The sequence below is a fragment of the Bufo gargarizans genome, chromosome 1 (genome assembly GCF_014858855.1).
Source record: "Bufo gargarizans isolate SCDJY-AF-19 chromosome 1, ASM1485885v1, whole genome shotgun sequence".
NCBI lineage: Eukaryota > Metazoa > Chordata > Amphibia > Anura > Bufonidae > Bufo > Bufo gargarizans.
The window spans coordinates 560,298,819-560,315,750 of NC_058080.1; the positions used below are offsets into that span (position 1 = coordinate 560,298,819).

Genomic DNA, 16,932 nt, shown 5'->3' on the forward strand with positions numbered 1-16,932 from the left:
AGCTTTGTAATAGAAGGGAAGCAGGAGATTTATCAATGTATTTACACAAGTTGTCTGGTGTACTTTAAATATTGAGAAATATGGGGGCACATTTATTAAGACCAACATTTTAGATGCCGCTCTTGATAGACCCCTAAGCTGGCAGTGGTTCCATCGAAGTTATGAAGAGGCCTCCGCCAGTTCTAAATGTAAGACAGCTTCCTAGCCATCTTACATTTAGACCTTTTTCTACGCCTGAAACAGCCATCTTACATTTAGACCTTTTTCTATGCCTGAAACAGCCGTCTTACATTTAGACCTTTTTCTACGCCTGTCGGCCCGTCCACGCCACACCTACTTTTTTAGACCTGGGTGAGTGGGGAATTTGCAGATTGCGGCACGTATTTCCACTTAATAAATGACCCCATGGTGCTCAGGATGAGATCAATCATTTAGAAGCACTTCTTCCACATAAAAGTCAGATAAAGTGGTTGAAGCCAAAGACATTTTTGAGGGGCATTGCGTATTGCGATGAGAGTGACTGTCATATGCATAATAGAAAACTGGGTGGGGCAGGGGGACCCATACTAAGCTTTGCTATGGGGACCCATGAGATCTCTGTACGCCCCTGTCTGCTTGCCTTGTGTAGGCCACAGAGTTATTTACCTAAAATACTGAATAATGCCATGGAATCCTTATGGCTCTGTGCTGCCATCTCTGGGGTTAGTCAGTACACAGCTGTAAACAGCTTGTATGAACCCAAATGAGAGCCACCTCTAGTGGTGGGGCAAGAGTTGTATATGTATTTTATACATCTGTTTGTGTGGGGAACCCCTATATGAAGGAAGCATAAAATGATGACAGATACCAGGTAAAACACTGGATCACTTGACTTAGTCGTTTTGATGAAATCAGTAGTGAGCAGCTCCAGTGTGAGCTGAGCTCTGAAGTCCACTCAATAAAATAGACAAGCTCAGTAGTACTTTCCCCCACGTCACCGGACCTGCGGAGGGAAGCATACTTACCTGCGTCACGTCAGTGGCTTACATGACGCATGGGGAACACACCACTCCTGCAGTTGGACCGGAGAGCAGAAGTGGGTGACCGAAGAAGCCAGAACCCTGCTGCAGGGAGCAGGGAAGCATGCCTCTGTCTGCAAGTCCGGCAGCATGGGTGGCTCAGGCTGAAAGGCAACCAAAGATCCGAGCTTTAAATAGGCGCACTTTTTTTTGCTGCCTTATTGTTTATGTGTTACATTTATTATTGAAAGTGCATTGCTGCACCAATGATGTGATCTTCACTCATTTATGTCCCCTGGGATTTGGTTTCATCACTTACAAGGGACATTATCATATATATTAACACTGATTTCCTCCCCAGAATACAGATGCTAATAAATAAACACAATGAGTCCTATCTGCTTATTCCCAGTCCAAAATCTTCTGGACAGATGAGAAAATAATTAATCTGCACCCACAATTCCTGTAAATGTGGCTGATATTTATATACTGATGTAATAAATGATTTGTCTCATCTCAGATATTGATGGCATATCACTTGGATATGCTATCAATATCAGATAGGTGGTGGTCCAACTTCTGGGACCCGCACCTATTTCCAGAATGGGCCCCTGTAAAGTGAAGGGGAGCACACAGCACAAGCACGGCCACCCTCTATTCCCCGAGGGACCACTTGTGCATGTCAGTGATGCTTACTACAAACCGGATTCCCAAAAAGTTGGGACACTAAACAAATTGTGAATAAAAACTGAATGCAATGATGTGGAGATGGCAAATGTCAATATTTTATTTGTAATAGAACGTAGATGACAGATCAAACGTTTAATCCGAGTAAATGTATCATTTTAAAGGAAAAATACGTTCATTCAAATTTTCACAGTGTCAACAAATCCCCAAAAAGTTGGGACAAGTAGCAATAAGAGGAAAAAGTAAATTTGAGCATAACGAAGAGCTGGAAGACCAATTAACACTTATTAGGTCAATTGGCAACATGATTGGGTATAAAAAAAGCTTCTCAGAGTGGCAGTGTCTCTCAGAAGCCAAGATGGGTAGAGGATCACCAATTCCCACAATGTTGCGCAGAAAGATAGTGGAGCAATATCAGAAAGGTGTTACCCAGCGAAAAATTGCAAAGACTTTGCATCTATCATCATCATCAACTGTGCATAACATCATCCGGAGATTTAGAGAATCTGGAACAATCTCTGTGCGTAAGGGTCAAGGCCGTAAAACCATACTGGATGCCCGTGATCTCTGGGCCCTTAAACAACACTGCACCACAAACAGGAATGCTACTGTAAAGGAAATCACAGAATGGGCTCAGGAATACTTCCAGAAACCATTGTCAGTGAACACAATCCACCGTGCCATCCGCCGTTGCCAGCTGAAACTCTACAGTGCAAAGAAGAAGCCATTTCTAAGCAAGATCCACAAGCTCAGGCGTTTTCACTGGGCCAGGGATCATTTAAAATGGAGTGTGGCAAAATGGAAGACTGTTCTGTGGTCAGACGAGTCACGATTCGAAGTTCTTTTTGGAAATCTGGGACGCCATGTTATCCGGACCAAAGAGGACAAGGACAACCCAAGTTGTTATCAACGCTCAGTTCAGAAGCCTGCATCTCTGATGGTATGGGGTTGCATGAGTGCGTGTGGCATGGGCAGCTTGCATGTCTGGAAAGGCCCCATCAATGCAGAAAATTATATTCAGGTTTTAGAACAACATATGCTCCCATCCAGACGTCATCTCTTTCAGGGAAGACCCTGCATTTTTCAACAAGATAATGCCAGACCACATTCTGCATCAATCACAACATCATGGCTGCGTAGGAGAAGGATCCGGGTACTGAAATGGCCAGTCTGCAGTCCAGATCTTTCACCTATAGAGAATATTTGGCGCATCATAAAGAGGAAGGTGCAACAAAGAAGGCCCAAGACGATTGAACAGTTAGAGGCCTGTATTAGACAAGAATGGGAGAGCATTCCTATTTCTAAACTTGAGAAACTGGTCTCCTCGGTCCCCAGACGTCTGTTGAGTGTTGTAAGAAGAAGGGGAGATGCCACACAGTGGTGAAAATGGCCTTGTCCCAACTTTTTGGGGATTTGTTGACACCATGAAATTATGATTCAACATATTTTTCCCTTAAAATGGTACATTTTCTCAGTTGAAACTTTTGTTCTGTGATTTATGTTCTATTCTGAATAAAATATTAGAAGCTGGCACCTCCACATCATTGCATTCAGTTTTTATTCACGATTTGTATAGTGTCCCAACTTTTTGGGAATCCGGTTTGTATATTATGTCTGTATGAGTGTATATTTGGATAAGCTGGGTGTACTCCTGCAGTAGTTGACATGCATAGCATTTACTCTTTCATATAGAGGTATACTAAACAAAGCGGTAGTATATGATAGTAGCATACATCATGCTGGCTTTCTCAGGCTCTCCGCTGTTCTGTGATGTACTGCAGTGTTTCATGCATGCAATACCAGGTGATAACTTTTCTTTTTACTTTGTGTATTAGAGAAGTTTTGTTCTTTTATGTTGGATTTGTACTTTGTTTGATATTGTGTTTTTGTCTGAACCTATTGCTTTGCCTTTCACCCAGAACACTTTGGACAGCATGCAGGTATTTGAAACGTGTGTTTGTGCCTGTGCCTCCTCATCTGCCCCTGTGCATGTCTCCTGTTGTTGAATCATTCTTACTATAGAACGCATGCAGCCAGAAATGGGCTCTGGGAGAGGACGTCTTGTGCCCAACAGAATTCCCCCTGCCATTTACATTGTTTCAATAAATGCCTTCAAGCCAATATGGTTGATTGTGGCATTGACGGGCTTCCACTAACTTCCACTTTTTAAAAAAAATAAACTTACAGAACCAGTAGTGCTCTAATTGGTACTTAACCCCAGTCTCCCAGGTTGGCCCATTATAACAGGTTTGTGCCATCACTATTCACAAGACTGAGCATGCCTTTTGCATGGTCTTTAATTATAATAAACCAAAGACACAACTTTTTGGCTACATGTGCATGTTACCGTGGATTGGATGCCGAATAGATGCTGAGATCCTTAGTTTAGTAATGGTCTGGTGTTCGAGACATTGCCTTCACCACCCATTTTAGCATTTGAATAAAGGCAGTGTTACTATTTAGGTCTCAGCCTCTGGGCATAAGCTTTTATTTTATTGACTGTTCATTAAAAGCCATTGGCGGTGGAGCACAGCTTGTAACCTTTAACCACTGGTTGTCACTCCTGCCCTTTAACAGGACCACAACAGGTGCAGAGCAGAAACACCTATCATCCCAATTGAACCCTTCTGTGCAGAGCTGAATGACTCCTTTTGTTTGGCTAAATGTAGCCAGTCTTACAGTATCCGAGTAGGTTACATTATTTGAATCTCCCTGTCTTCTCATATTCATTCTATTCTGGATCTAATCCTTTTCCAGTGCTTTCACATTTCCAGATACCAAAATCTATCATTTAATCCTATTAAATACGTAAGAAAAAAGCTGTAAGAATGGTTCAACAACCTTTTTTATTAAGTGCTTGAATTCAGATCACCTGCAAATAATGTCTGCACATGTACATGGCTATTTTTGCCACAAAACTGAGAATCGTGACTCGGCTGCAGTCACTACCTGTTCTTGCAAAAGTCTGTCAATAGTGTTGAGCTAACTTGTGTTTTAAGTTCGGCGTCCAAAGTTCGGGTTTGGGTTATCGAAGAATCCGTTAATGGATTCTGCTACCACGGACCATAACGGGATTCTTCGATAACCCGAACTTTGGACGCCGTACTTAGAACACAAGTATGCTCAACACTACCTGCCAATTTAGTGTGCATCCATGTGCGGTTTTGGCCACATGATTTTTGAGTTATTTACAGATGTCACCCAAAGTGGTTGTAATATGGAGAGGTTTATGAACCTCCATTTTTGTTCATCGGAACCAATCACAGCCCAGCTTTAATTTTTCAAGGACACAGTTTCATAAATGTGCACTGTGGAGTTTATTTCAAGTAGATCAATGAGTCACTTGTTGGCCGCTGATTCTACTGCCATGAAGATCCCTTACATAAATAAGTTCTCTGTACGGTTGGAAGGAGCCTATATCATCTCTACACCTTGTAAAATATGCCAATTAACAGAATGTGGGCAACTGTTATTTTACTCGTTCACTTTGGCAGTGGATTCTACAATTTTATCTTTCTCACCTTTTAATTCTCACAAATAGTGAACTAAAGAAAACCTCATTCAGTTTTCTGGAGAAATAAATTATTACAAGTTAACAGTAATTCTCTAAGATTTAGTACATTATAAATCTTATGAAGTGAATCTGTCACCTCTGGCAAGCCCTATTAAACACAGTAATACATGAATATTACTCTTGTCGATGACCAGATCACTAATTTATATGTTGATACTGACCCCCATTTCCCGCACTGGGAGGCACTGAGAGGAATTTTCCTCTCAGTGCCTCCTAGTGTATTCCAGGGCTGATTTTTGAGCACACCGCGGGGAACAGGGGTGAGTATGAACATACATATTGTTCTGGATGGGAGTTATCAGCAGAAGTATTATTCATGTATAACTGCACTTAACAGTTCATGCCGGAGGTGATAGATTTAGTTTAATGACTAACAGAGCCAGTGTGAGCAACAAGAAAACCTTGACAGTTTACGAGGGCTCATTGTGCTGGTCAGGACCATTGTCATCTAGGTAGACATGCTGTCCACTACTGGTGCCATGGGGTGGTAGACAGATGGCCCACTGTGATTCATCTAAGACTGTTCTCCCAGGGTCCTCATATCCCAGCACCTGGCCTGGATGCTAAGGTTATGGATAAAATGAACAATAAAAGGTTACAGAACCATTTCTACTCAAAATGTCCAGTTATGGTGACCTGAATTCAAACAACTCGTGCTATTTTCTAGAAGTCGTAGCACAGAGTACATGATGTCTATGTAGAATAGCTGTAGACTATTTGAGGGCTCTATGTGTGTTAATGTATTTATTTTGTTACTGTTAAATGTCTAGGTGTTTCACATCTCGCTGTCATTCCGGTTTTACTTGTATCAAACTTTTTCACATCAGTAGTCTATATTGTATACTGAAGTCCACTGGATAGCTGTATGCAACCCATTGCATCACACGAGAAAAGGGTTTTCTGGGGAGATTTTTTTAAATAAAATGTCCTTTAAGGTTTAAAAAATATAAGCCATCCTCTCCCTCCCCGATCTCCCACCACTGTCGTTCTGCCAGCTCTGGTGCCCACTGCTTTTCCCTTCCTGGTCCTGGAAATGCCAAGAAAGCCCTGCTCAGCCAATCAAGGCCTAAGTGCTGAGCCACTTAAGGCAGTGATTGGCTGAGCGGTCCCTTCCTAGCATTTCCTGGAAGTGGAGAGCAGCATTGGAATCACAGCAGTGGAGGATCAGTCAGGATAAGTAGGACTTATTATAATTTTTTTTATACTTTGTGACCCTTTTTTTAAGATCTCCTTGGAAAACTCCTTTAACTAAAGACTTTCAAGGGGATATATGAAAAAAATTGCATTTTTCTTCCAGAAAAAGCACCACTTATGTCTATGCCTGTGTCTATGTTACAGCTCAGTCCTGTTCCCTTGAATGGACAGAAGTGGCACTTTCTCTGGAACAATGCAGACCTTTTTCTCATCTCTGACAGCTCCTTTAAGCTGGTAATTTTAGATCGTATACTAGATTCCCATAACCTAAATATATTGACTTTTTTTATTAGACCTTTAATAAACCATTGCTAGGAAGATGCTTTTGCTAGCAAGAAATCATGATGTAGATAACAGATTTAATATAAAGTGACATACCAATATGGTTCTATGCTAGCAGTTTTAATTTAAATAAAATGTACTAATAACCACAGTAAAGAGAACCTGTCAGCTCTCCTGACATTTATTGTAGTAAGTACTTGCATTGCTCACAATATTAAATTCTTCATATCTGTTTAGCTGCTCCTCTGTTATTCCAACTAGAATTGTATGCCACATGAGTGCCCCCAACTGGTAACACCCAGTTTTCAATTTATTCATAAATTTCTAGGAGAAATAACAGAGGAACAGGGCAATACAGAGCTCCATGAAAAGATGTTCCAGAATTGTTATTTTATGGGGAACATGTGCTTGTACTAAAACAGACCTGTCAGGAGCGGTGACTGGTCTTCTTTAAAAACCCAAAGATTTCATAGTAGTATTTCAGAAGTCCACTGGATAGGTGGGGAACCAACTGCTCTGACCCGAACCGATCACCAGTGCCCAGCTATTTTTGTCAGTGCTATAGACTTTGAATGGAGTGGTAGGGCACGATTGCCCATTTCTTCAATCAAACATCTACTAGCCGTGGTCCTGCGACTGGGGAGGAATGAGACGCCAGTGTCCCCTGTTCGAGTGATCAGTTAGGGTTCCAGTGGTCAGACCCATACCTATGTAGCATTTATAAATTTAGAAATGGAGTACCCTATTATTCATCCTATTCCATATTTGTAAGCTTGAAATCTCCTTTATTAGGATTTATATTACATATATTCACACTATTTAATCTAACATGCATTGCCACTATTCTCAGTATTCCTTCCTTGTATATTTCATCCCTCTTAAAGCCACACATTTTTTTTTCAAGTCTTGCAATTTTAATATATGTACAGTATCATCTGTCAGCAGTAATGACATTCATTTTTGGGCCATTAAGATGTAGTTAAAAAGTTAAACTCTCGGAGGGAGGTTCCTTGAAAGTTATTCACTTTGTTCAAAGAACTGTATATTTTTGTAGGCCAAGGTTCGAGAGTTGGAGGAGAAATGTCGAACGCAAAGTGAACAGTTTAATCTCCTTTCTCGGGAGCTGGAAAAGTTCCGTCAACAAGCTGGAAACATTGACTTGTTGAGTGGCAACGCAGTTTGTTATTCTGATGTACCTGGCTCCCCCAATAAAGCTTTTGTCCAGTTAATGAATGGAATAGCAACTACCATTGGCAAAGGTGAGTCAGAGAAAAACGATGGTAGAGAAGTCGGAGAGGGAGTAAACCTTTAACATGATCTTTTTTGTTAGGTGACCATTGCCATAGCCTACCTCAAAAAGACTCTTGAGATCATAGTATGTTCCAAATAACTTAAAAGGGTAAAAGTACAGCATATAATTGTGTTAAGAACCAGTTTTATACACTGGCGCCCATCTCTGAGTAGTGCCAGATTTACACCTCAGGAGCATGTAAGTGCTGATTACCTGCCGCCTTATATTTGCCCCATATTATTGAAAATAATCTGTCAGTTCTCCGGACCTTTCTGTTTTAGTAAATACTTATATTCCCAAGCAATAATAATTCTAGGTCATCTTTTCTCATAGCTCTGTGTTATGGTGCTCCTCAATTATTCCTTCTAGGAATGTATGTGTAAATCAACAATTGCTTGTTACCATTCCCCTTGTTAAAGGGGAGAAAACCACGCCCAGCTGATAACACCCTATTTTTATTTTATTCATACTAGGAGAAACAGAGGAATTGTACAACGTACTGTACAGTTCTTCTGTAATAGAGAATTGAATTATTTACTAAATCTGAAATATACCAACCCATAGAACCATATGATCTAATTTCCATTCTATACAAGCACTAGATTCCTGATCTTATGTAACATGGATGCTAGCACATTGCCATTCTCTTAGCTCTTTGAGTATCTAAAACATAAATGGACATCATTTATATACAGGTGAAACTCGAAAAATTTGAATATCGTGCAAAAGTTAATTTATTGCAGTAATGCAAATTAAAATTAGAATATTGTGAAAAGGTTCAATATTCGAGGCTCAAAGTGTCACAGTCTAGTCAGCTAATTAAAGGGGTTGTCCACCATAGGTATAAAAAACAATAAAGTGCCCCAGACAATAACTGAAGCCAAGAGGTATTTGTATCATGAGAGATATACTGTGTATATATAATTTTTCTACTTCATTCAGCATAACATGCTCACATTGATGAGAGGCTGTGTGGGCAGAGCAGTCGCAAAGTGAAAGTAAAAATCCCACCATGCATCACAGCAAGCATCTTCAGAGAAGATCGCAGACAGGTGCCATGGTCTTTTGTAACCACAGTATCTGAGGTGGCTTTCCCCAAGAATGCTGCACCAAATATAGTGGCCCGCAATGGCAGTTTGCAGATGTGGACCCATTCATTTTAATGGGTCTGCGATCCGCAAAATACTCTGTATCTTGCAGAACCATTCAAGTCAAAGGGATGTTTTCTGTCCGCAATACAGGAGCTGGGCACTCACACTTGTGTGCATGAGCCCTTAGGGGGGCTTTTTTTCGTTCCGTATACGGGCCGTGTTTTCATTCTGTATACGTTCTGTATACGGAACCATTCATTTCAATGGGTCCGCGAAAAACGGCACGGTCGTGTGCATGAGCCCTTAGACTGCAAATGTTAATTCACAGCAGTCTATAGGAGAAGCAATCTAAAGATCGTATGTTCAGATCCCTTCGGAGGGCTTTTAAATAAGGAGAGCATTTTAAAATATTAAAATTAAAATCATCCCTCTTTCTTCAAAATAAAGATTAAAATAAATACAGTCCTGATCAAAAGTTTAAGACCACTTGAAAAATGGCAAAAAATCTTATTTAGCATGGCTGGATCTTAACAAGGTTCCAAGTAGAGCTTCAACATGCAACAAGAAGAAATGGGAGTGAGACAAAACATTTTTTGAGCATTCAATTTAATGAAAACAACGAATAAACTGAAACAGGCTGTTTTTCAGCTGATCAAAAGTTTAGGACCACACCTCCCAAAAAAAAACGAGACCCCCCCAAAACAGAAATCCAACTTCCAAACATGAACTCAGTAATGAGTAGCTCCGCCGTTGTTGTTTATCACTTCAAAAATTTGTTTCGGCATGCTTGATTGCAAGCATTTCCATGAGGTGATTGGGAACATTTCCCCAAGTGGGAACACACAGGATGGGCCAAAAGAGTGATGTTATTCTCCTGGAAGAAATCCCTTATCCTGCGGGCATTGTGTACTGTAGTGTTGTCCTGTTGAAAAACCCAGTCGTTACCACACAGACGAGGGCCCTCAGTCAACAACTGGACATAGCCTGCGGCCATTTGACGCCCCTACACTTCCTGAAGCTCCATTGTTCCACTGAAGGAAAAACCACCCCAGACCATTATGGCGCACCCTTCACTGTGGCTCGTAGAAAAAATCTCAGGTGGGATCTGCTTGTCATGCCAGTAACGAAGGAAACCATCAGGACCATCAAGGTTAAATTTTTTCTCATCAGAGAATAAAACTTTCTTCCACCTTTGAATGTTCCATGTTTGGTGCTCTCTTGCAAAGTCCATACGAGCAGTTCTATGGCTTTCAAAGAGACGAGGTCTTTGAAGACGTTTTTTGTGTTTGAAGCCCTTCAGTCTCAGATGCCGTCTGATGATTATGGGGTTGCTGTCAGCACAAGTAAGGGCCTTAATTTGGGTCGAGGATCGTCCAGTGTCTTGACGGACAGCCAATTGGATCCTCCGCCTCAGTGCTGATGAAATTTTTTGGGGTCTTCCACTTGACTTTTTTTGTTCAATAACCCTCAGGATCATTTAAGAAATTCCAAATTACTGTCTTACTGCATCCCACCTCAGCAGGGATGGCGCACAGTGAGAGACCTAGCTTATGCAGTTCAACAACCCGACCACGTTCAAAAAGGGAGAGTTTTTTTGCCTTTGCCATCACAACGTGTGACTACCTGAAAGAAAATGACAATGAATCCACATCTTTGCACAGATTTGGCCTTTTAAAGGCATGTGGTCCTAAAATTTGGATCAGCTGAAAAACAGCCTGTTTCAGTTTAATCGTTATTTTCAATTAATTGAATGCTCAAAAAATGTTTTGTCTCACTCCCATTTCCCCTTGTTGCATGTTGAACCTCTACTTTGAACCTTGTTAAGATCCAACAATGTAAAATGTAATTTTTTACCATTTTACAAGTGGTCTTAAACTTTTGATCAGGACTGTATAAAGTAAAAATATAAATTATCTTTGCCACAGCCACTTTAAAAAAAGCTATCACTATTAAAAATACGTATCCCATAGGGTGGACGGTATAACTGAAAAAAAGATCTAAATGGCCAATTTGACTTTTTTTTTCATTGCTTCATAAAAAATAAAAGGATAAAAAGTGATCAAAAACCCACTCACCCACACACTCCAAAGTGGTATAAATAATAAAACTACAGGTCACAACGCAAAAAATTAGCCCTCAGTCATCAACGTAGACATAATTCTAAAACAGAAATGGGGATTAGAATATGGAGATATGAATATATTTTTTTGAAATTATCTTTTTCAGTATTAAAATAACTTGCAAATGTGGTATCACTGTAATTACACTGTGGCAGATTTATTTATTTTTTACATTACACCCCATCTGGATTTTACAGCTTTACACCACATTAAATTCCAAAGTAGGTGGTGCCAATAGAAAATACTGTTTGTCCCACCAAAAAAAACAAGCCCTCATACAGCTATTTTAATGGAAAATTATAAAAGTTATGGCTCTGGGAAGGCCAAAGTAGAGGTGGGACGAATCCAATTTTTTTAGAATCCGAATCCGAAAATGTTCTCAAATCTTTTGAATCTCGAATCCTACGAATCCTGTACGAAAGAATTGTGTGAACGGTGTAAGAAACAAAGTGATCCAAACTCAATACTCTTTTAATATGAAAAAATTGGAAATACAGGGTAATACAGCGCACATACCTCTTACATCCAGTGACGTCTCTTTGAGGTAGATGTTCTCTTTCCTCATCTTCTCCTTTCAGACCTTCAGATCAGACCTCCAGTTTTCAGCTATTTTTCAGCAGTTTGACAAAAAATAAGTCTTGGTTTACTACTTTTCCATCATTCTCACATCTTTTGGACAAATCATCCTACCACAATACTGTGCCGCTGTGCTCCCCAATACAATTCTGCAGAAACAGATAAACCCCTGATAATACTAGTATCACACAGAGCCCCCCCCATATAAAATACCCCTTCTTTGTGGCCTCAGTAGATGCCCCCATAGTGCCCCCCAATAATGTGCCAGTAAAAAGGGACCCCCATAATGCCCCCAAATAATGTGCCAGTAAAAAGGGACCCCCATAGTGCCCCCCAATAATGTGCCAGTAAGTGTCCCCATAGATGCCCCCCCATGTGCCAGTATCAAGTGCCAAACCCCCCCCATGTGCCAGTATTAACTGCCTCTGTCCCCCCTCTTTGTCCCAGTATCATAGTGTCATCTCTCCCCCTCAATGTGCCAGTATTAAGTGCCTCTTTCCTCCCCCTATGTGCCAGTATCATAGTGCCATCTCCCCCCCCCCTAAGTGCCTCTCTCCTTCCCACCCACCTCCTCATGTGCCAGTATCATGATGCCATCTCCCCCCAATGTGCCAGTATTAAGTGCCTCACTCCTTCCCCCCCTATGTGCCAGCATCATAGTGCCTCTCTCCTTCCCACCCACCTCCGCATGTGCCAGTAGCATAATGCCATCTCCCCCCCAATGTGCCAGTATTAAGTGCCTCTCTCCTTCCCCCTCTTTGTGCCAGTATTATAGTGCCACCCCCCCAATGTGCCAGTATCAAGTGCCTCTCTCCTTAGCACCCACCACCCCATGTGCCAGTATCATGATGCCATCTCCCCCCCAATGTGCCAGTATTAAGTGCCCCCCCATGTGCCAGTATCATAGTGCCTCTCTCCTTAACACCCACCTCCCCATGTTCCAGCATCATAATGCCATCTCCCCCCCAATGTGCCAGTATTAAGTGCCTCTCTCCTTCCCCCTCTATGTGCCAGTATCATAGTGCCATTCCCCCCAATGTGCCAGTATCAAGTGCCTCTCTCCTTCCCACCCCCTCATGTGTCAGTATCATAGTGCCAACCCCCCCGCCATGTACCAGTTTCAAGTGCCTCTCTTCTTCCCCCCATGTGCCAGTATCATAGTGCCATCTCCCCCCAATGTACCAGTATCATAGTGCCATCTCCCCCTCCCAATGTGCCAGTATCAAGTGTCTCTCTCCCCCCCCATGTGCCACTATCATAGTGCCAACCCCCCATGTGCCAGTATCATAGTGCCATCTCCCCCCCAATGTGCCAGTAGCATAGTGCCACCCCCAATGTGCCAGTATCATAGTGCCATCTCCCCCCTCCCAATGTGCCAGTATCAAGCGCCTCTCTCCTTTCCACCCACCCCTATGTGCCAGTATCAAGTGCCAACCCCCATGTGCCAGTATCAGGTGCCACCCCCCCCCCCATGTGCCAGTATCAAGTGTCACCCGCTCCCCCCATGTGGCAGTAACAGTCCGGTATTAAAAAAACCAAAAACAAAACGTATACTTACTTCCATGTCAGCGATGCGATGCAGCCTCTTCCGGTCTCTTCCGGTCTCTTCCGGTCTGTGTCCCGCGCTGCATGTCCATATATGGAGTCAGTGCTTGTGTATTTTAGAAAAGTTTCTGCTAGGACTCGAACCCACGACCTTCTGCATTAGAGGAAAGGCACTTTACCACACAGCTATAAGAGCTGCATAGCCACTGCCTGAAAAAATATGAGACTTCTACTGTAGACTCGTTTATAGCTTTGATAGCCAGTGTACATCCATACACATGGCAGCTGCCCCAGCACATCCAGCTCTGCTACATCTCTAAACATGACAGCTGCCCAGCACACTCAGCTCTGCTACATCTATGCACATAACAGCTGCCCCAGCACACCCAGCTCTGCTACATCTATAGACATGACAGCTGCCCCAGCACACTCAGCTCTGCTATATCTCTATATGACAGCTGCTCCAGCACACTCAGCTCTGCTACATCTATGCACATAACAGCTGCCCCAGCACACCCAGCTCTGCTACATCTATACACATGACAGCTGCCCCAGCACACACAGCTTTGCTATATCTCTATATATGATAACTGCCCCAGCACACTCAGCTCTGCTGCATCTATACACATAACAGCTGCCCTAGCACACCCAGCTCTGCTACATCTATACACATGACAGCTGCCCCAGCACTCTCAGCTCTGCTATATCGCTATATATGATAGCTGTCCCAGCACACCCAGCTCCTCTACATCTATACACATAACAGCTGCCCCAGCACACCCAGCTCTTGTACATCTATACACATAACAGCTACCCCAGCATACCCAGCTCTGCTACAACTATAAACATAACAGCTGCCCCAGCATACTCAGCTCTGCTATATCTATACACATGACAGCTGCCCCAGCACTCTCAGCTCTGCTATATTGCTATATATGATAGCTGCCCCAGCACACCCAGCTCTGCTACATCTATACACATGACAGCTGCCCCAGCACACCAGTTCTGCTACATCTATACATATAACAGCTACTCAAGCACACCCAGCTCTGCTACATCTTTACACATGACATCTGCCCCAGAACACTCAGCTCTGCTATATCTCTATATATCTATCTACTGTATAGTAATACTTACAGATATATAGATATAGCAGAGCTGATTGTGCAGGGGATGCTGTCATGTGTATAGATGTAGCAGAGCTGAGTGTGCTGGGGAAGCTGTCATATATATAGAGATATAGCAGAGCTGAGTGTTGTCAGGCCCCCACCTATCAGATACTGATGACCTGATGACCTATCATGAGAATATGTCATCAATAAATCTGGACGGTCCCTTTAACCCTTTCAGGACCAAGCCATTTTTAGCAAATCTGACATGTGTCACTTTATGTGGTAATCATTTTAAAACGCTTTTACTTATCCAGGCCTGGATTGTTTTCTCGTCACATATTGTACTTCATGAAAGTGGTAAAATTGAGTCAAAATATTGAATTTTTATTTCAAAAAATTTCAATTTCTCTACTTTTATAATAGATAGTAATAACTCCAAAAATAGTTATTACTTTACATTCCCCATATGTCTACTTCATGTTTGGATCATTTTGTGAATGTCATTTTATATTTTGGGGAAGTTAAAAGGCTTAGAACTTTAGAAGCAAATCTTGAAAATTTCCAAAACCCACATTTTAAGAACCAGTTCAGGTCTGAAGTCACTTTGTGAGGCTTACATAATAGAAAGACCCCATTTTAGAAACTACACCCCTCAAGGCATTCAAAACGTATTTTACTTTGTTAACCATTTAGGTGCTCCACAAGAATTAAAGGAAAATTTTAGAATTTCACTTTTTTGGCAGATTTTCCATTTTAATCCATTTTTTCCAGTAACAAAGCAAGAGTTAACACCCAAACAAAACTCAATATTTATTGCAATGATTCTGTAATTTACAGAAACACCCCATATGTGGTCGTAAACTGCTGTACAGGTACACGGCAGGTTCAGTAGGAAACGCCATATGGTTTTTGGAAGGCAGATTTCACTGGGATAATTATAAGCTGCCATGTCACATTTGAAGCCCCCCTGATGCACCCCTAGAGTAGAAACCCCCCAAAAATGACCCCATTTTGTAAACTATGGGATAAGCTGGCAGTTTTGTTGGTACTATTTTAGGGTAAATATAATTTTTGGTTGCTCTATATTACACTTTGTGAGGCACCGTTTTTATTTTTTGTTATTTACAATGTTCATCTGACAGGTTAGATCATGGTTGCAACCTTTTTTTGGTTGTTTGTTTCAGTTTCTATATTCTGAAAGCCATATTTTTTTTATTTTTTTGGGGCGACTGTCTTATATAGGGGCTCATTTTTGCAGGATGAGATGACGGTTTTATTGGTACTATTTTAGGGTGCGTATGACTTTATGATCACTTGGTATTGCATTTTTGTGATGTAAGGTGACAATAATGGCTTTTTTGACACACTTTTTATTTTTTACGATGTTCATCTGAGGGATTAGGTCATGTGATATTTTTATACAGCAGGTTCTTATGGACGCGGTGATACCTAATATGTCAACTTTTTTTATTTATTTAAGTTTTACACAATAACAGCATTTTTGGATTAAAAAAATCATGTTTTAGTGTCTCCATATTCTGAGAGCCATAGTTTTTTTTATTTTTTGGGCGATTGTCTTGGGTAGGATCTCATTTTTTGCATAATGAGATGTCTGTTTGATTGGTATGATTTTGGGGTGCGTACGACTTTTTGATCGCTTGCCATTACACTTTTTGTGATGTAAGGTGACAAAAAATTGCTTTTTTTACACAGTTTTTTTTATTGTGTTCACCTGAGGGGTTAGGTCATGTGGTATTTTTATAGAGAAGGTTGCTACGGACACGACGATACCCAATATGTCAACTTTTTTATTATTTAGTACATTTAACACAATAAAAGCATTTTTTAAACAAAAAACAAATCATGTTTTAGTGTCTCCATAGTTTGAGAGCCATATTTCTTTTTATTTTTTGGGCGATTGCCTTGGGTAGGTGCTCATTTTTTGCGGGATGAGGTGATGGTTAGATTGGTGCGAGTTTGGGGGGCATACGCCTTTTTGATCGCTTGGTGTTGCACTTTTAGTGATGTAAGGTGACCAAAAAAAATTGTGATATTTTTATAAAGCCAGTTGATACGGAAGCAGCGATACCATAAATTTTTTTTTAAACATTTATTTTTTTAAACTTTTTTTAACATTTTTTTTTTAACATTTTATTTTACCCAGACCCACTTGGTTCTTAAAGATCCAGTGGGTCTGATAATTTACAATACACTGCAGTACACTGTATAGTGTTTTGCAGTGCATTATCACTCACAGTAAGCCTTTAGCAGGAGACTGGTCAGCTATACCAAGGCAAGCCAGATGCCTGTGATGAGGTCCAGTTGCCATGGTAACCATCAGGACGCTGCTGCAGCAGCGCAGCACCAAATGGTGGAGGGAGCTCCCTCCCTCTGTTAACCCATCAAGCATCAGGCCGCTGCCAAAGCACAGCAGCAGCCCGATGGAAGAGGGAGCTCCCTCC

General features: G+C 41.4%; 1 protein-coding gene across 18 annotated transcripts in view; it reads left to right on the forward strand.

Moving 5' to 3' along the window:
* Positions 1-16,932, forward strand: part of RIMBP2 (RIMS binding protein 2) — a 683,237-nt gene that overhangs the window by 396,527 nt on the left and 269,778 nt on the right. For 14 of the 18 annotated variants that reach the window (XR_006387405.1, XR_006387406.1, XM_044275630.1 and 11 more), the window contains 2 exons: positions 3,605-3,625; positions 7,790-7,994. Coding sequence is in view for 15 of the 18 variants with exons in the window: in XM_044275630.1 (XP_044131565.1) it covers positions 3,605-3,625; positions 7,790-7,994 (226 nt within the window). In the remaining 3 variants the exon portion in view is untranslated. The remainder of the gene's footprint in view (positions 1-3,604; positions 3,626-7,789; positions 7,995-16,932) is intronic. The other 4 variants (XR_006387407.1, XM_044275631.1, XM_044275639.1 and 1 more) reach the window with 1 other exon arrangement.